Genomic DNA, 27,795 nt, shown 5'->3' with positions numbered 1-27,795 from the left:
ACACAGACTGCATAACTGGATGTGTGTTTTTGATTGATTGGATACGTGTTGTGCAAGATGCTCTGATGAAGGCTATTTGAGCTGAAACGCATCAGTTCCGTGATGCAATAAATAGTGAATAGTAGTTTTCTGCTACGTCTTTTGGATATGCTTCCACGGTACTGCATGGAGTAAGTAGCTAAATTAAATCCCATGACTGAACGTTTTTTGATGATGTTTAGGTATTATCATTCTAACCCTATGTTGCTGCTGTTCCACATAGTACAGCCAACCAGTTGAGAAAATCACAGCTTTGAGGCATTAACCTTTGCTTTTATGACATTTCTGAGACCACGGAAAATGCTTCTAAACATGTATTCTATTGCTAGTTTGATCACTTCAAATACTCTTTAATCTTAAAATAACTAATAACCAAAAATAGCCGATCTATAAGCTCACAACACGTTTCAGCGAGACGTGTTGTGAGCTTGTAGATCTGCTCTTTTCGGTGCGCGACATGCTTTCATAGAAGACATGCTGGCTTCTATGGAATCCAACTGACTGAAATCAGTTGTAGCGACTGAGAACTTTGATCCATGGGTACTGTCTGCTTTCTGTCCCCAGAGTCGGAACTAAACGCGGGGAAGCAGCGTTTAGTTTTTATGAACCACATATCTGGAACAAACTCCCATAAAACAGCAGTCGGCTACAACTCTTAGTTCCATTAAATCAAAGCTAATAACCCTTCTGTTTGCTGCTGCCTTTTGTTTTCTTTTTTATTCTTTTGCACTAATTAACAACTAACTAACAAACCGAAAGTGAGTTGCGTAAAGTGTTGATTTGAATGTTGTAGCTGAAAATAGTCCATGGAGAAAGGATTGAATTCTTAACGGAATTCGAACCTTATTACCCTCACAATAATGTTTAGCTAACTTTGATTCAATTATTCAGATGCAGTAGCTTTTTAATGACTATGGAAACAAGGTAAAGACACACAATCTAAAAACAAAGTGATTAACTGTAACATGTAATGACTTTCTGGGAATGTGAGTCCTTGCTAAGGAGATGCTGGGAGGGCGTTGGGGGGAGAGAGAGGTATGTATGCATGAGAGTGTTTTGTGGTTGTCACTGTAATTAAAAAAGGAACAATTAACACATTATAAAAAAAGAATATGTAAGATATATGTCCAAATCTGTGAATAAACATGTATTGATACTAAGTTCCTTGTCCAATTCCTATTGCAACCAACCAACCAATACTCCCTCCAAAACAAACACATATCTGTATGATACACAGACATACAATAGATGCACCTACCTAATTCTATACAGGTGATTCCTAGAGACCAAACATCCACCTTTCCATCATACTGGCCCTCATCCATGGCCAGAATCACCTCTGGGGCCATCCTGGAGAAAAGACAGGGAGGAGGATGCAAGAGTGATCGCCCCAAAAAAAAACAGCCAGTTCACTTCCTTGTTATTCAATTTGGCTTTCCTCTGTTTCTGTTGCTTTTTGGCAATAACAGCCTACATTCAACTGCCTACAACTATGGAACGGATGATCGCGGCGGCTCGCCCCCCCCCCCCCTCCAATTCTACGAGACTCAGATACGTCTTTTAAAGCGATCGGGGGATCAATCATACTGGAGATGAATATTCTATGATTTTTCAAAGGTTAGTGAAAACACTCGAAAATCGCTGGCAGTGGCGTGGCAAATTATGTTTTATTTCTGGCAGTCAAAGAGTTAAACAATTCAGTCAGTATAGCCTTGACAACGTGGCCCTTACCAATATGGCGTCCCCACGAAGGAGTTTGCAGGCGAGGCAATGGAGGCGGAGCCAAAGTCTGCGAGTTTAACCTGCCCGGGTTCAGTTAGCAGGATGTTCCCCGCCTTGACATCCCTGAATGAAGAAGCCAAAGAAAACATAGACTTTAACAGAAAAAAAAAACTATTAGTATATTAATACAATATTCATTATTACTGGGCTTTGTTGAATGCTCAATTCTGATTGGTCAATAATGCCTTCTGCATTCTGTTATATCTCCATAACAGAGCGCTGCTCTGACCCGGTTTACATTGTTAAGGAGGTATAAACTTTTAAGCTAATAAAATATGTTTTTAAATAGATAATGCGTGTCAAATTATTGAATTTTACAAGTAGCCATGTAATAAGCAGATCAATAGAAGTCCCAAACAACATATCTTACAAGCTTTTGGCTGAATATTAATGACCATTAATTAAAAACCATTCCCCCCAAAAGACGGATGGCAGGTAGAAAATGGTTGAAATGTATATTTTTTACCATCTACAGTATAATTTGCCTCTGCATTGGGAAATGAGTGAGTACAAGTACTAGCTAATAGGTTATGACTTTTTGTATCGTTGAATTGCAATAATAGTGTGGGGTTGGCACACAGATTTGTCTGACTTGTCCACCGCTCTAGCCCAACCACAATTTCTACTTTCACACATGGCATCTCAAAATCTAATGGGCGGATTGCCAAGAAACTCACCGAGCTCGTTCATGTTCCCCAGAGCATGGTCTCTACTGATTTTTATCGCTGTAATATTTTTGTTTTAAAAACAGGTGCTGCCCGTTACCAGATTGCCAGGCAATTCATGGATTGGCTTATGGCTGCCCAGATCAACGCACCAATCAAAGACGTTTAAAAACGTCTTTGAAAAAAAAAAAAAAAAAAAAACTTAAAAAAAAAAAAAAAAATTCTAAAAAGATTCTCTAATTATTTAAGATTGACACCTTTTCGATATTCCAAACGAATAAGGAGATAACAATTCCCAAAGATTTGCTGCTCCATCCACTTCAATGTTAAAATTGAAACGGACAAACAATTCACAATGTTTTTTGGTTTGAAACTACTGGTTTTGAGCTATTTTCAAACATCAAACAACACATGACAACAAGGTGAAATTGACCTCGTTGACATTTGTGAAACCACACCTGAATCTCATCTGTGATTAGAAATTATCTGGGATCAATCATACTGGAGAAAAATATTTTGTGGCTATGCGAAAAGGTACCAAAATCGGTCAAAACCCTGGCAGAGGCTACAGACTTTTTGAAAAAACTCTGGCAGGGTAAGAGTTAAAAGATTCTTCTTTTTGGGGGGCTTTTTTATGCCTTTATTCAATAGGACAGTAGGCTGACAGGAAATGGGGAGAGAAAGATGGGGAGTAACATGCAGCAAAGGCCGTCGGGATCGGGACTCAAACCCGCGACACGCTGTCAGGCTCCACTGCCATGTTTTTCACCATTTTAGAGCCGTCATCAGAATCTCTTACCTGTGGATCATATTGTGGGAATGAAGGTAGGCTAAGCCCTGCAAAGCACCATGGGTAATGGCAGCGATCTCCATTTCTTGCAGAGGCTTTTTATGAACTGGAGGGAGGAGAGAACAATTTTGAGTTGGATTGTCACATCAGCTGCCCGTCACCCCCCACACTTCCTAATGCTGTTCATTACAGCAGTGTTTCTCAAATGTTTTGATTTCATGGACTCCCATGAAAACTTTCATGGAGCCCACTTTGAGAACCACTGCATTACAGTGATGAGCACAGCTGGGGAGGGTATAGCTTTAACCCATTAAGTTCAAATTCAAAAAAAGTTTTTTGAAAAAAAGAAAAAAAAAGAAAAAAAAATCACGATTTTTCAAAAATAGTAGATCTACAAGCTCATAGCGCTGCACTCGGCACTCCATGAACAATCCCCTTCTGCTTTGTTGGGAAGGGTCGATTGACTCTGAAGCAATTTTTCTCAGTTTCACGAGTCACCTAATTACTACTCTTTGGCTTTGGAGCGCAGTTGGAAACTAAAACCCGCAAAATATCCTTTCTTGTTGACATTGGGGTGGTTGAAATCAGACCTATGATCAGATGTGGAAGGAGGAGTGATATCTTTTTCACTTACCTTCCAGGAGATCAGAGGCAGAGCCGAGACAATACTCCATCACCAACTATGAAAAAGAACAAGTAAAGACAGAATGTAAAATGTTTGTGTACTCACACATACAAACACACGCACGTCTGTAGATATATGCTAGATATACATCTACCATTGTTATACAAATGTTATGGCATTATACTTATTATTTATTTAGCAGATGTGTGCGAGTGTGTATGCTCTTGTACGTCTTACCACTATCTTTGTGAGACCCAGAGGCTTTGGTGGTCTTCACTTTTGTAACAGGTTTAGGGTTTGATTTAGGGTTAGGTTGAGTCTTAAGCACTGTTCACACCAAGAATCAGAATCATTACTATAACTAATATATAATATATATAATGAATGGCAGAGTACACACCACAACAACTATGGTGGTAAACGATATCATTTGTATCACTTTCAGAGCAATTTGTTAAACAGCCAATCAAAATCTATCCGAAAGACAGCTGGGATACAATCAGTTTGTTGTGATAAGTAACGGAGATGAGGAGATGATTATAAATAGCCAACGCTGGCTGGTAGGCTAGCTGGGATTACCTCAGGTATTCTGCAACTATCTAGCCTCCTTATACATAATAATCTGTGTCAGATTATCCATATATCCCATTGCATGTGTCTTTTCAGCACTATGGAGGCAGAGATCGCTCTCTCTGCCTCTGTGCGTGTGGGCTCTCTGACCAAGCTGGACTGCGAACTGTACTGTACTGCTAACAGTTATCGTTCATCAGTGTGGACGCTCACATCATTATCGTTATACAGTAGTTATCTTGCTTGGAGTGAGCAGTGCTTTAAGGAGGTGCGTATGTGTGTGGGGCAACTCAGCTTTGTCCCGTTGTAAGAAGGGGGGCTCCAAGGAAGAAAGGTTGTGAGCCACTGGATGTACTGTGTCTTACCCATGCTGTGTGTTCACGGAGGTAGCAGCCCTTGTATTCTATACTGTTGGGATGTCGAATCCTCTGGAGAAACTTCACCTCCTTTATGATGTCCTGCCATTTCTGTTAGGAGAAATGGAGCATTAGTAGTTGAAGTGATATTTGTTGGTTAAAACAAAAAGGTGTTTGAAGAGAGTGTTTGTTCAATAACGGGGGTCTGCCATCTCTCAAACGCTTCAATATACGGAAAATGCATTTTCAGGTGGGTTGCCAATTTCATCCTATCAGGAGAGGAATCCATTTATCAGTTCCAATTTTATAGTGTTCCAGTTCCAGTTTTGTCTGCTTGTTTTTAAGTTTCATCACTTCCAATTTAATTTGTTCACCTGTAAGAGTTCTCCCAGCTGATTGGATAAAATGGGTATTCCAAACTGAAAATGCATTTTCTGTTTACTAAAGTGCTGCAGAGACAGGGAGACCCTGTTACTGAACAAACACACAATAGCAATGATTCACGACTGCTCCTGATACTTATAAAATAAAGAATGCAGGTTAGATGCAGATACCACATTTCACTGTATGCAAATATACAGAGACACACACAGCAAAGGAGGAGGAGGAGTAATTAGTGATTATATCTAAATAAATATAGAGAATTATCACTTAATGCACCTTTAAATGGAGATTTGGACAATACATCGCTATGGTTTGTATGTGAGTACGCACACACGCACACACAGATTAGGTGTAATCTGATTAGGTCTAATCTGAAATCATGAGTGGTAGCATGCAGTAGAAGCAAGGGGTCAGTGACAGTGAGAGCTTAAGGTTCACCTTGGGTCTTGCAAGACACTGTGTGTGTGTGTGTGTGTGTGTGTGTGTGTGTGTGTGTGTGTGTGTGTGTGTGTGTGTGTGTGTGTGTGTGTGTGTGTGTGTGTGTGTGTGTGTGTGTGTGTGTGTGTGTGTGTGTGTGTGTGTGTGTTTTACTGTATGAGGTGGAGGTTAAAACCCTAGCATCCCTATTGGGGGGGGGGGGGGGGGGGGGGGGGAATGTCCTGCGAAAATAGGCATAGCAGATCTACACGCTTGTGATGTGCTATTTTTGAGAAAGAGATTTGGTATATAGGGGGAAAATGAGTGTCCATAGGATTTAAGGTGTTAAAACTAACAGATTAACATCTGGCTGGCTTGGTGTGTTGACTTAATTTACAAACAGCAGAGCGGTGGTGATGCCATAGCAGATGCCATACCCCACTACATATTGCAATGAAATAGTGTTTTGCAGATTAAACATTTTCATAGATTCCGTACTTGTTTGACAGCACTATCATCAGTGTTGATTGTGTTAATTTAACCACTTAAACCCTCAATACTTAGTAAACTTGACCTTTGGCTCTGTACTTGGTCTGCTCTTTTTTCCTTCAACACCAAACCTCATCGTCGAAAATAGCCGATCTACAAGCTCACATGTTCCCCTCAGAATAGGGTTGAAGTGGTTTGTGTAAAAATAAAATTTTAAAAATCCTATCACACAAAGATTTGGCGCCCCCCCTGTAGTAACTCTGAGGACCCCAGGTTGAAGACCCCTGATTTAGGCATTTAACAGACGCTCTTAACCAGAGTGACTTACAAAAAGCAAGGTAAACACACACAACAAATGCAGAGAGTCAGTGTAGTGCGTCAGTCAACTAGGATCACGAGTGAACCAAGAGCCTAGCATCAGTCTAAACACATTGTACAGTGTACATTTACAATCCTATGCTATCATTAAGTTGATGATGTACATTCCATGGCGTGAAGAAAATGCAGTTGTACAGTTGAAAAAAAGATCCTTGTCAGCGGTACAGCTCAAATACCTGTATTTCCGGTTTAACCAAACAATGATTGCTTTGTCGTCTCTCCTGTTGTTTGAAATGTCCTCGACCTGATTGACAGCATGGTTGAGCCAGACCCGTTTCCCGAACCGGGAGGTTAAAGTTTTACTGTATGAAGAGTCTAAATATAGAGTTCTGGACAGTGATCATAAATATAGTGTTTCCCGAGTATTGCATAAAAACCATTGTGAGAACATCACACATAGCTACTGGTTAGCTTGACTCACTACCAAGTCTGTCCACAATTATCAAATCCTTGTCTAGAAGCTGTCATTACTTCCAGAGCTACTGTGAGTAAACAACAGAATAAAAAGAGCAGAATGTGCTTTGTTGCCTTTGAGGGGGATTTTGGCTGGTAAACACAGCTACTTATGCTTTGTTCAGACTACAGCCACATCTGATTTGTTTTTCAAATCTTATCTTCAGGACTGACAACATAATTTGCAAGTGATCAGGTCAGATTTGTGTATTCAGACATCGGCATCTAAAAGCTCACCACGCGTCATGATGCCACACGTTGCGGGCTTGTCGACAGATGCCAGGTCATTTGTAGACCTGGCATCCAATAGTGTGTACAGTTTCAATGTACAGATTATAGATTTTTCTTATATAATACTGTTTAGAATGATGATAGGTTCTTGGTTTACCTATGATCCTAGATTACTATTTCTATACATTTGATGTACGTATGACCTCGTGTTTTCCTTGCTTACTGTAAACCGCTCTGGATTAAGAGCGTCTGCTAAATGCCTAAATTGTAACTCAGCTATTTTTGGACGAGCGACGGCGTCATACAATGAAATATAAATCAGGCTTCCATGTCCGAGTGTCCTAACTGAGAGACGTCTTTCTGAATAAGATTTGAATCGCATTTCAAACCACCTAGGAATGCGGTTCAAATCTGATTAACAAAGATCAGTTTCCATGTGGTTTCTTGCTTTTCAGACTTGATGAAACCAATCTGATTCCAGTGATGGAAGAAGTACTCACATGTTTTACTTAAGTAAAAGTATCAATACGGCAATGTAGAAATACTCTGTTACAAGTAAAAGTCTGCTATTCAGAATTTACTTTAGTAAAAGTACAAAAGTATTGGCATCAAAATATACTTAGAGTACCAAAAGTAAAAGTACTCATTATGCAGAATGTCCAATTTAAAGTTTTCAAAATGTATAAACATATTTTGAAAATAGCAGATCGGCTATTTTCAAACAGCCGAAATATATATAGACCTTAAGTGGTCTATAATCTAAATCTAAAAAGTAACTACTAACTTAAGCTTTCAAATAATTGTAGTGGAGTAAAAGTACAATATTTTCCTGGGGTAGTGGGGTAGAAGTAAAAGTATTGAAAATTGGAAAAACTCCACTAAAAGTAAAAAATGCTCCAATTTGTTTTACTTAAGTACAGTACTTAGTTACTTTACACCACTGTCTGATTCCAATCTGATTTAGGCTGCCAGTGTGAACATATAGCCTTGGAAACAATCTGTTGATAGCGAGAGGGAGAGCGAGATGGGTCAAGACACGCAGTAAAGTTCTTCGGGAACGGGACTCAACCCCGCTACACTACAGCCTAGGTGCCCGGACCGCAAGGCCAGCGGTCCGGGCCAATCCTATGTCTCTTAACAACTACACCATCAGCACTCTTTAACCACTTTCAACCTGGTGTCCCCATTTTGGCCATGTATTCAATTAGTTTTTCTGAAAATAGCCCATCTACAAGCTGTGACACGATGTGTCACTGTCATCGTGACACGTTGCGAGTTTGTAGGTCGGCTATTTTTGCCACGACACCATCATACAGGGTTAAATGGTGCCAGCTAATACTAATTCAAATGCAGTAATTACACATGTGGCATGATGGCATTTCCAAGTTGGCACCAGTGCAGCGTTCCATCATTGTCCACACATAATGTAGAAACGTTTCCCAACCAATTGTCAAAGCGATAAGGCTAGACCGCACCAATGCAACTACCGGTAGTCGCAACTCCTTGCAACAAAACGGTTTTAAGGCCAGACCACACCAATGTGACTCCTTGCAACTGCCATTGGGGATAAGGGTTGCAAGTAGTTGCATGTTGCAAGTAGTTGCATGTTGCAAGTAGTTGCATGTTGCAAGGATTTGCATTGGTGTGGACTGGCCTATAGAAACACAACCTGGAGTCCCTATTTTGGGCATGTGTCATTACAGGCAAAACCTTTCTAACATTTTCTAAATTAGTTGAAAATAGCCGATCTACAAGATCACATCGCAACAAGGTTGCGATTATATTATTTGGGTATGATATTTTTCGAGTTTGGGTTCATAATGAGATGTCAGCGTTTTGGAAAAGTAATTTTTTTTTGGGTGGCCGAAAACAGTGGATTAGTGTGGATGATGAGTCAGGAAAAGAGAGAAAATGTGGTTTCAAATGTATCCAGATTAGTGATGGCAGAGCCTTCATTTGTTTAAGAGACTAAAAGAACAATGTCCATAAAGTTAAACAATATATTTTGCATATTCTGATATGACATTTTGTTAATTCAACTCCAGAGTGTACAAATGGAACCAAATGGACCCTTATCCGCTTGTAATGGATAAGGGTCCTTACGGGTCCTTATGGGGTCCTGTATGGGTTCATTTGTACTCTGACTTAAATTAACACACACAACAAAGATTTGACTGTGCTAAGGGGTTGTTCTGCTGCACCCTGACCTCATTGGACTGCTTTCCGTTGTAAGACATCTTCTTAATGGCCACCACCTCATTGGTGCGCACGTCCCGCGCCTACAACACACAGGAACAACATTTAGACACAAATAGGGCTGTCACGATTACAAATTTAAGTTGACGCTATATTGTCAAACAAATAATTGTGTCGATTAACAATTTAATTGTGTTTTTGGCATTTGAACACGAATACAATTTAAATTTGGTTTTTAGGCTTCATAATCACAAATTGCACAGGGCAGATATGACAAATAACTTAAATATACAAAGAAATTACATTTAATATTATACTTAAAAATAAAAAATAGTGGTAATAGCAGTTACAAGCTTACAACACGTCACTGTATATGCAAGGGTTAAGTGAATGTATAAAACTAAACGTACAAAGTAGACCGCTCCGAAGCTGCCATGCCCGATCTCACGGAGGTCGGAGAAGAGCTTCTCTGGGTCTTCTTTGAAGAAGAGGTCAGACACCTCCGGATCCTTGAGGCTGCCCGCCCGTACAGAGGTGGTGGGCATCCTGGGTAATGGAGTCCCTTGGCACCCGTGAGGGGGGGGGGGGGGGGACTATCTGGGTGCTGAGCTACGCCACAGCAGCTGACGCTTCATCTGCAGAAATGGAGCTGCCAAAGGAACCAGGACATGGGGACCTAGACACAAATAGGAAGTAAGAAAGGGTAATTGAAAAAAATATAAGCTACTACATGTGGTGGGAGAAGTAACCATATATGGGCATAGAAGGGGCAAGGACAGAAAGCCATAGAGATGTCCATCCATACATGGGCATAAAGAATCAGCAGGGGGGGGGGGTGCAGAAGACACTTTTCGGCACCGATTTACAGCTACTTCAGCAGCCCCCGGACAGTATTTCGCCGCCGTTACTTCAAAACACTTAATTTTTTTGCCCAGCAGTTTGGTGTGCCCCGGGCTGTAGCCCCTAAAGCCTGTGCATTAAGCCAGGCCATGGTGGTTGCAGAAGAACTGCCCTACTATGGGACTATTTGTCAGTATTGTGAGACAATTGCATCTCTTAGAGCAGATGACCTACTCTTTGAGGCTCCAAAAGGAGTTGGGTGAAAAAAGATGGGGGAAATGGCTGGACTATTTAGATAGCGTGCCAGATCTCTGATGATGGCTGGTTGTATCCTCCCTATGGTATATTGTACTTTGTATTTGGTCTTAAATCCTGTCAACATGTCTTATTACTGGTACCAAATGTCCCATGACCTCTTTTTTATTTTGTTCTTGTTTTTTTGTTTGTATGTTTTATTTTTACTGCTATTTTTTTCTGTTGCTTTTTTGTACTATTTGATTTTATGTACTGTCTGATAAAACTTCTGAAAATAAAGAGTAAAAAAAAAAAGCCAGGCCCTGGTCAGGTCAGGTAAATAATCTCGCCAACAAATACTCGTCTCCTATGGGGCCGAAGTCCAGACTGATATCGTCCAGACTGATAACTTTTTGTGAACCCACGTGATCAGTCTGGCCAGTGCCAGGCTAATATAATATAGCTTAAGTGGTTAACGTTACACACTTCTCAGAGTGTGAATCAAGTACACAATTGTGTGTGAGTGAGCTACCCATCGTAATACTGTGAACAGAGGGAATGTACATTATTAACTTTTTTTTCTCCTTGTCTGTTCAGAACAAAGATTGCCTCTACAAAATCAAGGTGTGGCAACTGCCATACACTGCCACACTCAAATTACACCCATGGGTGACAATGCTACATAATAAGCTTATACTGTATGTTTTCGAAAAGGTAGTGTAAACAGGCTTCACTCACCCTTCCGGTAGCTTTCCTTTGGTACCTCTGAGATTTCTCCAGACTTGGGCAAGATTTGGATCCTGATGCTGTAGGGTCCCCAAGCACCCAGGATTTCCAAGCGGTGCAACTCAGTCAACTAGTCCTTAGAATCAATTTCCGCCATGAGATGTGTAGCCTATCCTTTATCGGGGGCCACCAACTGCAACTGAGCACAAAGATAAAAAGAAATAATATGATTATAAAATATATATTTTTAATTAAATAATTTGTAATCAGTTGCTCGTATCAGTTCAGTGTTTACAACCATGCGGTTTACAGGATTCAACCAAATGTAAAAAAATGTTGTGGTTATGCCCCCCTGACCTCATCCATCAAACAAAACTTTAAACAATTTCCTTTTTGGCTATTTTGGTATGCAAATAAGTATAAATCTGGCATCATAAGTCTTCCACCAACAAGAACACTGCTAGAACACTGCTAGGGCAAGTTCTGCACAAGCAACTAAAAGTCTATCTCAATGTCACCAACCAGCCATCAGCATCTAATCACTTGTCCTTGGCCTCCAATGTAGGAGATCAGTGCAAATGAGTAACACTATGAGCACACTGATGATCATCCAGGTTATATGGTACCTAGTCTCACGTAAATTAATTGAATGGGCTTGGACGGTGGAGAAAAGCAGTGTTAATAAACCTACGCCTACCGATTTGAAAACCAATCCAGATACCATCATCCCATATGAAGGACCGCCCGCCCTCAAGTCTTTGCATCGGTTCCGTCTGTGATGCGGTTATTTTTAAAATATCTGAGCCGTTTCCACTTCCCACACAGTTTTAGCCCATTCATTGAATTTAGACGCCACCATAAGCAACAGTAGTAAGTAGAGATCTCTGATCGCCTGGCTACGCGAGACTAGGTTATAATATTACCTGCCCCCAACTATCCTCCGTGGAGCAACACTGAGACATTTTACATTTATTGTTCAGCAACAGTGCGCGTTGTATAGAAAAATATTCATGATGAGCCGAATAGCTAAAACACAAATAGCCAAGCTTCTTTCATTCTAAAGTGTCTCTAACACTTTAACCACTACTAGCACTGGAGAAACCAAAAACCAACCACATAAAACTGTAGCAACTGTGACCAAATGACAACACTAGCCACGACTAGACTCTGGAGGATAACTCACAAATTGCACACCAACCTTGAAAGTCTTGAGTCATCAAAAGTACTTCAGCTCAGAACAACCTTGCGGCAATTAGGCTACTGGACTAACTGGGAAATGTAAATAATCCTATCACAGGATTGATTTAATGTCTACTGTTGGCCTGTTGTCTATATTAATGAGGGCTGTGTGTGTGTGTGTGTGTGTGTGTGTGTGTGTATCCATGCGTGTTGGAGAGGCTATAATTAAATGATTGAGGGCCACAGCAATCTGTGTACTGTATGTAGTACAGTATGTGCAAACAATGTTTTACTTTATTGATGTGGCATGCCGCCACATGCATAAGTAAGCTGTGTGTGTGTCTCTTTTGTGTTGCCTCGTGATGAAAGAAAGACTAAATATGCAAGTGTTGTCTATATGCATGCATTGCAAACAAATTATTTCGATTTCTTTCGATGAACACTTCTTGAAACAACTGTGCAACCCTAGAGATCATTGATCCATGCTAGTGTGGCTATATGCGTGCACACACACACAATCATTTCTTTTGAGCAACACTTCTCAAAACAGCTGTGCGATCCTAGAGGTCATTGATCTATGCCGAAGTTATACAAAGTACAAAATTCAATCCAATATTACGTAGGGACAGAGGAGCACCATTCCATTGTACAGGAATCTTATGTCCATTTTAATGGTCTACAGTGTGAAACTGCCATCATACTGGCCTTTTGTTTCTTGAAAAATGTGAATGGGGAGGGGCACCTAAATGAAAATAAGCAGAGTACTGTATGTGTAGGCTTGTAATGGATAACTAAATCAGATGACACACACAGACACACACACACACTTAAAACGGAGTCACAAGACTGATCTGGAAGGGAGGAATGAACAGACACGTGCACGCGGTTGCGCACGACAAATCACAACAAACAGAGCGTTCAAGAAATGGATATAAACCTGGTTTGTCTATCACAGTATTTTGTGTACCGAATTCCACCCATGCTGTGTAAAGGCAATGAGCCTAACGAATAGGTGAGACATACAATGCACTCATTGCCACAGTATACATTTTATAAAGAGTATACACATAAAGCCATCGGCAAATGTACACTCAAGAGTGAAATTAACATCAGAGATCAATTGTAGGAATGACTTTAAGTATCCAGACAGGTACACAAAGTACTCACAGATGAGTGTCTCGGATTTTGTTTTTGATATCAAGCGGAGATGGGCCCAAATACATAAAAAAGTATCTTATTACAAATTACAAATACTTGTTTCAAATGTTTCAAAATACGATCCATCTCTGTCTCTCCCTCTCTCTACCCCTCTCCTCCCCCACCCGACATGGTCAAGGCAGATGGCTGCCCACCGTAGAGCCTGGAGTTTTTCCTTGCCACCATCGCACCAGCTTTTCAATGGCCTTGTGGTTAAAGTGTCCGCCACGACGACACTGGGAGGACGGGGGTGCGATTCCCCGGCCTGGTCATACCAAATGGGACCCAATGCCTTGATGACTTCCTGTTTGGCACTGGTTGGATTGGGGGTCCCTGTGACATACTAGGGTCATGTCTAGGGGGGGTACTAGTACATCAAGCCGCCTCATGCTACTGTACAGAAAAAGGAGATAGGCTCCTGCCCTCTGGGCCACACGGCTCAGACCACGTAGGGTCATTGCTCTACTGCATGGGACTTCAACAGGGGGTTCTCAGAGTAACTACAGGGGATCCGCCAAATCTTTGTGTGATGGGGAACATTAGTCGAAAATAGCCGATCTACAAGCTCACAACGCCTCACGTATTGTATAACAATGTTATACAATGTTATACAATATGTAGTATGTAGGGGGGTCCTTGACCTGAAAAACGTTGAAGACTCCTGCTCTACTATATGTAAATTGTCATATTGAGACAACTTCTTCTGATTCGGCATTAAACTATAATACAATACATACATTCAATGCATGAAATAATGTAAGCGAAGTGATTTATAATTTGAAAATACATACAAAAGCATCTCTAACTTCACACAAATGGTCTTAAAATATTATTGACAGGGCTATTTCGCTGACAACCATGAGGCTATAAAAAGGTACAAAAGCAGCTAGCCTGATTTATTGCTTAACTAGAAAGGTGCAGACCAGCTCAGTAGCCTTGTGGTTATTGTGTCCGGCCTGAGATCGGGAGGTCAGGGTTAAATTTCCATACTAAAGACTATAAAATGGGACACAATGCCTCCCCTCTTGGCACTCAGCATCATTGGGGTAAGGTCTGTGCGACATACTAGCGTCATGTCCAGCGGTGTACTTGTACATCCATGGCTGGGGGATGTACTTTTACATCAACCTGCCTCACGCTACAAAAACAGGAGATAGGATCCTACCCTATGGGCCACATTGCTAGAAAGGTGCATGCAGTAGATTGCAAGCCTTCGCCAGGAGGCATGCCCTAAATGTACTTCCCTCCATCTTTCTATTTGTCTGGGTCATAATATGGCCACGACCCCCCAAAATACTCATTTGAACTGGGGACCCCCGAAAATAATCATAATTTTGAACTGGGGTGGGACCTCCCACCACCTCCCACCCACAAGCACTTGGAATTGTAGGAGTTGAAGCATTACATTTAGTTTGACTCGGTTCCACAGATAAATATTGTGAAAATAGCCGAGCTTGTAGATCGGGTATTTTCACAATGCTTGCCTATTTTTTATATATAAAAAAAAAGGTCTTAAAAGTCCAAACATCTTGGACTTGTTTTGTTTACTGTTGAGTGAGAAAACAATGTTGCACATTAAGCTAATCATCTGGGGACCCCCCAAAATAATTTGGGGACCCCCAGTTTGGGAACCACTGCTCTAGGCTATGGGCAGTCTGGATGTGCTCATCCTACACATGCTTGAAACACAGGTCTTTCCCCTTGGGCTCAACATTCTTTCAAGACAACGTCTCTGGATTGAATTTCCACAGATCATTGGAAAAAAAAAAAACGGTTCAAGTTATACCAAGCAAATATGTACAGTACAGCTCTCCATTGTAGGCACAGACTGAATGATCCTCACGTCCTTCTGGAAGAAGCTGTGCAGAAGACTAAAAGGCTAAACCAGCAGTTGGTCTCTGTGTCAAAACACACTAATAATGTTGTCCCGGTCTCCTCAGCCGCCAAATACAAACATCTTTGTCCTGATTATGGCGGCAGAGTGACATGATGAAACAGGTGCCGGAGCTTTTAACTCTCTCAGTGCCAATGAAATAAAAAAAATATGTTCCTACTGTGCCAGCAATTTTTTTTCCAAAGTAAAAAAATTGTGCTTAGGAAGCGAGATACAGCCTTTTTCAGTTATAAGTTAAACAAAGAGTGGATGGAGCTGCAAATCTTCAGATAATGATATCTTGGGTTCTGAACATTTTTTTCCAAAAAAAAAAAAGAATTATTATTATTTTATTTTTTTTAAACTCGCGATTTCTCGTTTTGGCACTGAGGGCATTCAGAAAAAACTCTGGATATCTCGTTGTGTGGCACTGAGAGAGTTAAGGTGTAAATGAAAGACCAGACCATTGTGGTGGTCTCCATTTTGTAGATGATATTACGATTAGTGCATCTAAGTCAGCTCCTAGAATCCTCCATAACATGACCTAACCCAAGACACAGGGCTGAGTGGTAAAAGTAATGCAATATGCATTTTAAATACATTTAATCGAAATACTTACCATCTCAAATAGAAAAATTGGTTATTCATCCAAAATGGACTGTAGTTCCGTCAAAGAATCCTAGTTCTACTTTGGTTCTATATGGTCTGCCACAGGGCCTTCCCTATGTCTAAGAAACAACTTAAACATACATGTATTTTCCAAATGCTGTGGACCCCTTCTTTTGTCATAGATAGGAGCCCTGATATGTGAACAACATGCCGAGCTAGGTCTCGCAAAACCATCGGTCTCCGGGGTAATTGACATCTTAACCACAGAACAGAGAGTAATGACAAAATGTAGGCCCCAACATGTGCTAATCCTTGTTGTAATGCTCACCATCACAAACACACACACACATGCCACATCAGAACAGAACATATGCCTCATATTGCGGCAACCTCCTATATAGGCTGTGTAGTTAGGCAGTGAACACTGAACACACGCGCCACATCAATACAGCAGAGCAGCAGACGTACCCCCGTATTCGAGTTTATTCAATATGTGTACACACACAGCCGACACGCACATGCACAGAAGTAGGCCTGCTGCACCCGACGACACACACAAACTCGTGTCAGGCTGACGCATGGCATGACTATCTTACTGTACCTTCTGTACCCACCATCGGTCACAGTGTGAAGTCATGAGCCACAGCAGACCAGCTAGTACAGTGGTTCTCCAGCCTCTTGACATTTTTTATTCAAATCTTTGCTTCTGGGGGTCCCTGCTCCCTGGAACAAAATATTTTGAGATGGAGGGGGTCCGTGGCCAAATACATACAATTTTGGGGGTCCTTGACATGAAAAGGTTTTGAGCATGGCTCACTCAGAAAACTGTTATTTTTAGAACACGGATTTAGAAGACATTTTTAGAATCGGCCTGAAGCCGATTCTAAAAAATTTCTTCTAATTACCAACAGTATTCTGAAAAAAAACTATGTTTCTATATCAGTGGTGCTCAAACTTTTTCATGTCAAGGACCCCCAAAATTATATGTATTTGGCCGCGGACCCCCATCAAAATATTTTGTTCCAGGGACCCCCAGAAGCAAAGATTTGAGTTAAAAATGTTTGCTTGAAAACAATACATATTCAAAGATTTGCACACATTTTCAACATGTACAAGCTTATACACATCTACAAGCTCATACACATCTACACATCTACAAGCTCATAGCGCGGCACTCGGTGCCGCGCTATGAGCTTGTATATCTGCTATTTTTGAATAGCCAACGTGTAAAATAATGCTTTTTAGCATTTAGCTCAAAACGTGACACAGATGCGTTCCAGGTCTTAATGGGTTAATCACTGGTCAGCCAGTGCAATATAATATCACAATTTGTTCACACCACCAACAACACCATGCAGCGTTTGATTGATTGATTGATTGAATATTTGATTAGACAGAAATGTAAAACAGCACGAGTACAGTCAAACACTTTGTCTAAAAGGATAACACCAAAAAAGTCCTTGCGGTCTTGTTTCCATACTGTAGGTATTCATCACAGTCAAACCATGCCCTAAAGGCCAAACCACACCAATGCAACTAGTCGCAACTCCTTGCAACAAAACTGTTTTAAGGCCATGTCACACCAATGAAACTCCTTGCAACTGCCATTGGGGATAATGGTTGCGACAACTTGCGAGTAGTTGCTTGCAAGTAGTTGCATGTTGCAAGGAGTTGCATTGGTGTGGACTGGCCTTAAAGATACAGACTGGAAGACTTGCAACATAGCCGTTCATGTGCAGTTTCTTAAAGGCCTCACATACATGCAATGGCCCCTAAGCTTGAGGGTGAAGTCATGAGGCCTCTGTTGTTTTCCAGGCCGATTAGATTGTGGCTTTCATAGAGCATAGAGCATAGAAAGCGAAAGCTCTCTCTCTCTCTCTAGCCAACCCGATGTCAACAAACAACAACACATCAGATTGTGGCACTATGGATATGATGATGACAAGAGGAGAGGAATGGAGAGAGTGAGGAGTAAGAGGATTTAATCCATACCGTTTCCTGCATTAACTCCTCTCTCTGGGATAAATCTCTCTTACACACGCACGCAGACAAGCATGCGCGCGCGTGCGTGCGTGCGTGCGTGCGTGCGTGCGTGACACACACACACAGGCTGTAGAGCAACAGGGTCAAATAGCAAAAACAGCACAATCTACAAGCTCACAACTCATCGTGATGCGTTATGAGCTGGTAGATCTGCTGTTTTCACCATTTAGGGAAAGAAATTATAATAATAATAATCTTTGAAAATAAGGACATGCATCTATCTATCTAGTTTTTATTATGTATACATATATTATTACAAAAGAAAAATCTTAATTTCATTTTCCTCGCCAAATAGCCCCCTGGCGGCCCCCAGTGTGAAAACCCACTACATTAGCCTACTAGTAAGTAGGCTAATGCAGTGGTTCTGAGGCTTCAGAACCAGTGTAGAAAGTCACCCAATCAGAAAAGACAAGAGAGGAGTTAAGCCAACTATTTACACTATTTACTGTATTTACACCATTTACTGTAGGTCTCTTCAAAACCTGAATCTCAAAATCACCCCCCAAAACCTGTAATCTTCCAGCCTCTGACTAAGAATAGGGCTATACTCTGTGGTGAGAATGTTTCAAGTATTTCAGAACATGCCAGAGGTTTTAGACTTGGACTGACTGTGGCTAGATTGAGAGAGCAAACATAGAAGTGGCAACCGGGCAAAAACGTAACGATCCAGTTTGAACCTCATTATATTTCATCAAATTACCTTTGTATTCTTTTTTTTTTTTTTTTTACCACTTCCTGATATTAGATCGCAAAATACTGAAAGACCTATAACTATGGCATTATTACAAGTGTGAAATGAATGAATGTACAGATTACACATTACATATCTGCTTCCTTGAACAGTGTTGTAACAAACATTGTGCGCACAATGCGTGAGACAAGTCATGTGCTGTAGTTAAACCAGGATGACGAGCAAATACTGCACTGTCACCGGTCTGTCATCACAGGAGGGAGACAAAAAAATGACAGTCAAATACTCAAGGTAAGTTTCTTTAAAATAAGAAAAAGAGGGAAAAAAATGATAAAACAAGGAATAAATCACTTCATGTTGGCACTAAGGCTGCATGACAGGGAAATAATTACACAATGTGTGGTTAACCCATTAAAACCGGAATAGCACCTGTCTCATTTTATATATATATATATACATACGCCCGTGTCATTTTAGATTTTAGCTATATATATATATATATATATATATATATATATATATATATATATATATATATATATATATATACACACACACACACACACACAGTATATATAGCACATTGGTTGGCTATTCAAAAATAGCAGATATACAGTACAAGCTCATAGTGCATCACTTCATGCCGCGCTTTGGGCTTGTAGATCAGCTGAAATAATTATGGGGTCCTTGACATGAGAACCACTGATTTAGCAACATAGGTTTTTCAGAAAACTATTAGGATTTAGAAGACATTTCTAGAATCGGCCTCAGGTCTTAATGGGTTAACTTGTTGATGTTGATAATATATAATAGTTAATTGTAATGTTTCCATTCAACTCCCTGGCCTTTTGGGGTAATGATGATGGTAAAGGTTCATTGTACCACTGCTTCCTGTTCTTTTCCCCACTAAGGTTTGACAACTTTTGCGCAGTGGTTCTCAACCTTTTCAGGCCTCGACCCCCCAAAATAAATCATATTTGAACTGGGGACCCCCCCCCCCCCCACCTGACAAGCACTTGGAATTGTCGCTTCCACAGACAAATATTGTGAAAATAGCAGCTCTACAAGCTCACATCGGCTTGTAGATCGGCCATTTGCCTTTTTGGAGAGAGATGGGGGGTGACATGCAGCAAAGGCCGTCGGGATCGGGACTCGAACCCGCGACACAGTGTCAGGCTACTTTAGAGCCTAGGTGCCTGGCCAGCGGTCCAGGCCACAATTTGGCCAATGTTTGAAATTAGTTTGATTACCGTACTTTTGACGCAGCAATAGTCAAATTTGTATTTAAGGTATTAAAAAGGTCTTAAAAGTCCTTAAATCATTACTTTAGAAATGTGCAGATACCCTGTAATACAATTATACTGTATGTTTGTTTGTTTACTGTTGAGTGAGAAAACAAGCTAATCATCTGGGGACCCCCCCCCCCCCCCCAATCATGTGGGGTCCCGACCCACAGGTTGAGAACCACCGATTTGTGGTGCAACTGTACAATAATGCCACACAGTTTATGTACTCTCTCGTTTTCAACATCAAGGCTTCTTCTGTGTTCACATTTTCATTCTGCATCTCTCAATTTGTTTTTGTATTGGGTTAGGTTTTATCTTTGGACATCCAGTGCTGATTAACCACTTAAAACCAGAAACCACATACTTCGTTGTACGTCAAATAGCGAAAATAGCCCATGAAAATACGAACTCACACTACAAGCTCACTGTGTGTTGAGCTTGTAGATCGGCTTTTCTCACTGAATGCGTTCACCTATTACGACATGCCCAGAATAGGGACGGGATGATAGGGTCCATGTGGTTATTATGGTCCCATCTAATTTGATCATTCTATTTCACATGAATGCATGACGTTTCATAATGCCCCTAACACTGACATAATGGCCAATGTGTATATTCCAAAGACAAAAACCATGATACATCGTGCAGCCATACTTGGGAGGGACACCAAGTTTTATTGCATCTAAATCAACACGGGTATCTTGGAGTCATGTCATAATAGCAATTTGGCCAACCTTTCTAGTTGAAAAGGGCTGATTTAGGCATGGAAGATTCGGAGTGTTACAAACCTCAGGTCTTCAATGAAGCATTTCTATGATTCACGACACCTCACCTTGCTTTGGCAGATTTGCAAAGTTGGAGACAAAGTGTAAAGGTGATTAGCTGACAATCTAATTATGTTTGTCAGCTTGTCTAGAGTGATGAGCATGGACATCGACATGAAACAAGATGTTTCATGTTTCATTCCACACTGCCGCTCAGTCACACAACACATTAGAATCAGCACATGATGACTGAGGAAGGTGTAAGCATTTCATTGGATTTTTATGCCTGCTCTGGTTGCTAGTTCTGTTCTGTTGTGGTTGACTGACTTATAGGCGTAGACTGTAGCAGGCAGGAAGGGCCGGCTTTGCTTTGGTCTCTAATCCATTTTTCCTGGGAGACGCTCTAAATCCATTATGCAGTGTACCCACATTCTGCACCCCACCGAGCAGATCTGTTTCGCTGATATAACATCCCACTGACACAGTGCACACAACACAACACAACAATGCTCAAAGGGCCCGCCTTTATCGTGACTTTCACTGGTTGTGAATCTTCGGAGGCTCGACTACCGTCCGCACTTCAAAAATGACAGGTATCTTGTTGACATTGACATGAGTTACAGTTTCAGGGCTGGTGAAACAAGGGGCAGAGTGGGTAGAGGTAGAGGCTGGTAAAGCGTGAGCCATGCAGGGTGGCAAATAAACAAAATGGACATGCAGATCAATAACAGAAGTGAGAAACAGTCAGCTAGCGGAGGTAGGCTGCCAAGCAGCGATGTACAAAAACAGGGCTGCGAAGCCGGCATAAAGGCAGCCTCTGTCTGACATTCTGGCTGCAGAAAACATGGGACTCTATTCTATTTGTTGTGGACTAGAGACAAAGGACAGACAGCAGCACATATATAACATTTGCCAACCTGTGACAAGATGTGACACACCATATAAATCTGTACTATTCAGGATGCTGCTAACAAGGGCAGTGACACCACAAGACTGAACTGACACCCCGGAGGAGGGCAGTGTCTCTCTGTATTATGTGCAGGAGGAGATGCCATAAAACAAGTACTCGGGCAAAATATGCAACCTCGTGTATATCAAATGTATGCTTAGCTGGTCCACTGACTGACTGTTTAAAAAGGGGACTGAACAGGCTCACAATGCATAGCCTACATGCACTGCAAAATGTTCTAGTGTACAAAATGAATCCGGATACATTATGTACACTCACAAAGAATGCTGGATTTTATTGTGTACATATAAACAGTACATACACACACACACATACATAACATACACACACACAGACTCGCTCTAGGAAAAAGGTCGATTGCTGGGTGCTGGAGGTGTTACGCAACATCAACACACACAAACATAGGAATGCGACTCACGTCAGTGCACAACAACAGCCCAGCCAGAGAGCCAGCGGATGCAGGCAGGGCTTTCAGCTTTTAGTGGATCATTGCACAAGCAGCAGACATACTTGCACGGATCGATCTGTGTGTGTCAAGCTTTCTTTCTTCCTGGCTTGGCTTTGCCTGCTGCTGCTGCTGCTGTGATGATTTCACAATAACACACTGGGACGTGTATGTGCACGACACCTAGGCTATAGGTGGGTCCCCGACAATTACATTACACCAGTGGTTCTCAACCTTTCCAGGCTGTGACCCCCCAAAATAATTACATTTGAACTGGGGACCCAATTTTTTTATAGTATAGTTTGTTGATTACTTTTGATGCAGCAATGGTCTTTGTTCGTGCCATTCATCTTCTTTTTTTAGGTATGAAAAATGTCTTAAAAGTCCTTAAATTGTCACTTTACTGTCATCTGGGGAGCCCCCCACCCCCCAAAAAAAATCATGTGGGACTGGGGACCCCCCTGGGAGGTCTCAAGACCCACAGGTTGAGAACCCACTGCATTACACGACCTACCGTCAGGTAGATAGAAGATGGCTGTGGTTTATAGGTGCTCTTCTTCCTCCCCTTGGCAGATCATAACTTGTAAAACCAGACCACCAGCTTGGTGGTGGTGGTGGGACGCCATGCACTTTGCAGGCAAGCCTCACACACACACACACACACAGTCAGTGTGGAGGAAAACAAAGTGAGGGAGTGGCAGCAGCAGCACGGCACGCTAACGATTTAGTTGCATAAAAGGGGATTAGCGTGGCTAGCTTGGGCTGTGTAATACACAACGACCAGGGGTTTAAAAACCAACATTTAAAGACACACTCAGCCAGGGTTGTCCCACACTCACTGTTATATGTACACTCTGGTGAGCGGCTAGTTACACAGTCAGCTGCCTGCCAGGGTGAATAAACACACCATGGGAGCTAACGAGGCTAGCAGGCTGAACGGTGTCGGCTGTATGACGACGTGACGGCGCACAGACAAGTTGTGACAGCAACTTTTTGGGTAGCCAGCGGCGTTGCCAGGTTTCGAGAGAGAAACAAGCCACCTGGTCTAAGACAACAAGCCCCAAAAGGAGCGAGCCCCTTCGCCCTTTAATTTTTTTTGGGACTAAATATTGACTTATTTGAAAATAGCCAATCTACTATTACAAATATGTATATATTTGACATTTTAACACCACAAATCTTGTATGGGAGGGGAGGGGATCCCTAGCAAAAAAAAGAATCAGATGGGGGGGGGGTCTGCAGACAAATACATATTCATTTTGGGGGTTCTTGACTTGATAATGTTTGAGAACCAAACAACATTTAGGAAACAAGCCCAAATAAGCAACTACACTTTGGAAACAAGCCCAAACAAACCGCAACCACCAATACTTACAAGCAACTTGACAGAAAATCAAGCCCAAACTCGCTTATAATAAGCGGACATGGCAACACTGGCAGCATGCTAACCCAGCTAGCCCCGGCTAACTAGCTTTTAGCTGCTACTAGACAACACAGCGTGGATGGACGGGAGGCTGATAACAGTCAGAGGCAGGTTAGAATTATTAGGCTAACATTCAGTCAAACACTCACCCAGTCAAATAAATATGAATAATAATCCAGACAGACAGGTCCAGTCCTCCTCCTCCCAGGAAGAGACAGTGCAGCCCAGTGTGAGTGTGTGTATGTGCTTCAGAGTTGCCAGATTGTGTGAGAGAAATAAGTATTAAGAAACCAGGTCTATGAAAACAAGCCCAAAAGAAGCTATTTGAAAATAGCCAATCTACAAGCTTACAACGCGTCACGATGCGATGCTTTGTAAGCGTGTAGATCTGCCATTTTCAAAGAGAAACCTTGGAAAAAGTGAACATTTTGGAATATTTTCAAAATCTTGTATGGGCGTCTCTGGCACAAAATATTTTCAGAAGGTTGGGCTCTACAAATACATATTAATTTGGGGGTCCTTGACATGAAAATGTTTGAGATCCACTGCTTTAAACAACATTAGTTAACAAGCCCAAATAAGCAGCAACACTTTAGAAACAAGCCCGAAAACCCGCAACCAACCACAAGCAACTTCACAGAAAAAGAAGCCCAACGTCGCTTATAATAAGCGGACATGGCAACGCTGTTAGCTCGTAGCTGCTGTCAGGCTAACTTCCAGCAGCAGGCTGGCTGTGGCTGTGGGTTGTTTACCGTGTGTCCTCCAGTCCTCCAGGCCGGGGTGCAGCTCCTCTCAGCCCGCAGGACAGGACAGGACGCCTAATAGCCGCTCCGCCGGGAGACTCTCAGTCAGGACCGTCCAACAGAATGTATCAGTGTGTCTGCGGGCGTGCACTGCACGGCCACGCACGCGGCGACTCGTAAAGTTTGGTTTGTGTCGCTTCGATAGGCAGTTCCCCACAAAGATGGCGGCGGACAGAATCAGAATCACCACCTCCTCCTCTCCCCAGTGGTGTAAAGTAACGAAGTACATTTACTCAAGTACTGTACTTATTGAGACACAATTTCGATGTTTTTGTTTGTTTGTTTGTTTGTTTTTACTTTACTGGAGTATTTCTAGTTTTCAGTACTTTATTCTTCTACTCCACTACATCTCAGAGGCAGATATTGTACTTTTTACTCCACTACACTGATTTGAAAACTTAAGTTACTAGTTACTTTGTAGATTTTGATTATTAATATTGCAAAACATACATTAACTGCAATATACATTTCGGCCATTTGAAATAGCAGATCTACAATCTCACAATGTGCATTGTGAGCTTGTAGATCTGCTATTTTCAAATGTTTGTATAGATTTGAAAACTTGTGAAATGGGATATTCTGCATAATGAGTACTTTCTACTTTTAGTACTTTAAGTACATTTTGATACCAATACTTTTGTAGCTTTTTTTTTAACTTAAGTTTGAACTTTTACTTGTTACAGAGTACTTCTACATTGCAGTATTGATACTTTACTAAGTAAAAAAAGTACTTTTTCCACCACTGCCTCCTCCTCCTCCTTCTCCTCCCCACCGCCGTGAGAAGATGAATCACGGGGCACAAATCTGTCACGCAAAAAAAAAGATAAAAAAAGCCCAAACTTCTCCTTCGACCTGCTATAGATTAGAACCAACACAACACCACAGGACACCCACCAGACCTGCTCTAGAACCAACACCACAGCACAGACACTCACCCAGACCTGCTCTAGAACCAACACCACAGGACACCCACCAGACCTGCTCTAGAACCAACACCACAGGACACCCACCAGACCTGCTCTAGAACCAACACCACAGGACACCCACCAGACCTGCTCTAGAACCAACACCACAGCACAGACACTCACCCAGACCTGCTCTAGAACCAACACCACAGCACAGACACCCACCAGACCTGCTCTAGAACCAACACCACAGCACAGACACTCACCCAGACCTGCTCTAGAACCAACACCACAGCACAGACACTCACCCAGACCTGCTCTAGAACCAACACCACAGGACACCCACCAGACCTGCTCTAGAACCAACACCACAGCACAGACACTCACCCAGACCTGCTCTAGAACCAACACCACAGCACAGACACCCACCAGACCTGCTCTAGAACCAACACCACAGGACACCCACCAGACCTGCTCTAGAACCAACACCACAGCACAGACACTCACCCAGACCTGCTCTAGAACCAACACCACAGCACAGACACCCACCAGACCTGCTCTAGAACCAACACCACAGGACACCCACCAGACCTGCTCTAGAACCAACACCACAGCACAGACACTCACCCAGACCTGCTCTAGAACCAACACCACAGCACAGACACCCACCAGACCTTCTCTAGAACCAACACCACAGGACAGACACCCACTCAGCCAGCTACACCCTACTGGGTCATCAGTGAGTGAGTGTGTGTGTGGAAAACTTATACCACCACCATCTAACCACTGCAATCTGGTGTGTGTGTGTGTGCGTGCGTGCGCGAGCTGTACATAATGATCAATTAATAACAGCATAATTTGCTGTTATTCAAAAAACATTTCCCCCACACAGTGAGTTGATGATGGAGTGTACATGCGTGTGCGACGTGTCTGAGCTCCTAACCTGATTAACACACTTGACCTATAACAACTTAAGTCTAAGTCTAGCCTATGTGTTATTTATAAGTATTTTCTTAACTTCCATCCGAAATGACACTGGTAATAATAGCAATGGCTTCTTCAGAACTCACCTTTCTCTATCTGATATGATGATGGATTCTCTCTCTCTCTCTCTCTCTCTCTCTCTCTCTCTCTCTCTCTCTCTCTCTCTCTCTCTCTCTCTCTCTCTCTCTCTCTCTCTCTCTCTCTCTCTCTCTTAGAGCAGACTTCATCAGTCTGGCAGTGTAACTTCAAGGACCACCACTACTGTTTCTCTTAAAACATTGTGTCCTGACTCCTGTAACTGATGAGAGAGCAAGCAGGGCAGATTCAAGCACCCCCATTAGACCCAGTCCTCAAGATAATTAACCGTGCAATTCCCAGCACAATCAAAATGACTAATACATTATATTTATTTTGTCAGCACAGAGCCTACTATGTGACACTAGCCATTATATTCTAGTTGTATAAGATGTGTTTTTATTAAGATGTTAAAGTTATGTAGAGAAAAAGCTTCATATTGATATCTTGTATCATTGTAAACACAACAGTAATTGTGGATTAGGCTACTGTATAATCTGCATTGGAGAAAAAAATGATGATGATTGTGCCTGGCAGTGGAGAGGTTAAAAATGGGCATTCCACAGCAGACTGCAGGCTGGGCAACCAATCAGCTTGTGGAACAGGGCTTGGAGACTTTTGATTGGTTGCTCAGTAGCCCCGTTGTCCCGATGATGGGAATCAGGTCTTGCTTGTGTGGTCTGTATCCAGGCACAGAAGTATGCTGGAGCAAGTGATATGGAGGGATAGGCTGCAGGATTGTGTGTGTGTGTGTGTGTGTGTGTGTGTGTGTGTGTGTGTGTGTGTGTGTGTGTGTGTGTGTGTGTGTGTGTGTGTGTGTGTGTGTGTGTGTGTGTGTGTGTGTACACAGCTTACACTGATTGTCAAAACATACACTGCACATCATCATGATGTGCAGATGTATAATGTGCACATGTGCTATACTGTATGTAATGTAATGTCCACTATGTGCATGCACTGCAACCATGTGTTTTTTCGATTATTGTTGTGAAGAAAGAGTGAGGTTTTGCATGAGAAAGTGAATGTTTGATGCTGCCCTGCTGTTGATTCTCTGTGTATTTTTATACAATGTGTAATAAAGACAGCATATCCAAAATAAACAGGAAAATGCAACAATGGACAATGTGCCCATCAGCAATCAGGACTATCACTTTATGTATACAGTATATGACTATGCACTAAATCACTTTTGTATGCACTCACATGCGGTCTCTTACTTGCGCAAGACTGTGATATTCAGCCAATTTTTTATTTCTGTTTTGACCCTTGTTGACATTGTTGTCTTATCTGACTTTTTCCCCTTTGTTTCCTTCTCTTATTCTTATGATGACTATTTTATAACTGCAAATCGTGGAGTTTGTACAGAAAAACCT

General features: G+C 41.8%; 1 protein-coding gene across 5 annotated transcripts in view; it reads right to left on the bottom strand.

The window, feature by feature from the left end:
- Positions 1 to 24,714, bottom strand: part of LOC308089858 (serine/threonine-protein kinase TAO1-like) — a 41,073-nt gene extending 16,359 nt beyond the window's left edge. The window contains exons 1-9 of one of the 5 annotated variants that reach the window (XM_080434793.1): positions 24,408 to 24,714; positions 11,188 to 11,374; positions 9,786 to 10,051; positions 9,387 to 9,458; positions 4,837 to 4,938; positions 3,911 to 3,956; positions 3,286 to 3,382; positions 1,771 to 1,884; positions 1,298 to 1,389 (exon numbers count right to left, since the gene is read on the bottom strand). In XM_080434793.1, coding sequence (XP_080290919.1) covers positions 1,298 to 1,389; positions 1,771 to 1,884; positions 3,286 to 3,382; positions 3,911 to 3,956; positions 4,837 to 4,938; positions 9,387 to 9,458; positions 9,786 to 9,920 — 658 coding nt within the window. In that variant the 5' untranslated portion in view covers positions 9,921 to 10,051; positions 11,188 to 11,374; positions 24,408 to 24,714. Of the gene's footprint in view, positions 1 to 1,297; positions 1,390 to 1,770; positions 1,885 to 3,285; positions 3,383 to 3,910; positions 3,957 to 4,836; positions 4,939 to 9,386; positions 9,459 to 9,785; positions 10,052 to 11,187; positions 11,375 to 22,746; positions 22,934 to 23,804; positions 23,916 to 24,407 lie in introns of those variants that run through there. The other 4 variants (XM_080434794.1, XM_080434792.1, XM_080434796.1 and 1 more) reach the window with 4 other exon arrangements.
- Between the last annotated feature and the right edge of the window lie 3,081 nt (positions 24,715 to 27,795).

The sequence above is a fragment of the Gymnoscopelus braueri genome (assembly GCF_963280865.1).
Source record: "Gymnoscopelus braueri genome assembly, chromosome: 8".
NCBI lineage: Eukaryota > Metazoa > Chordata > Actinopteri > Myctophiformes > Myctophidae > Gymnoscopelus > Gymnoscopelus braueri.
The sequence above is the reverse complement of the archived record's forward strand: the minus strand, read 5'-3'. Positions and strand labels throughout refer to the sequence as shown.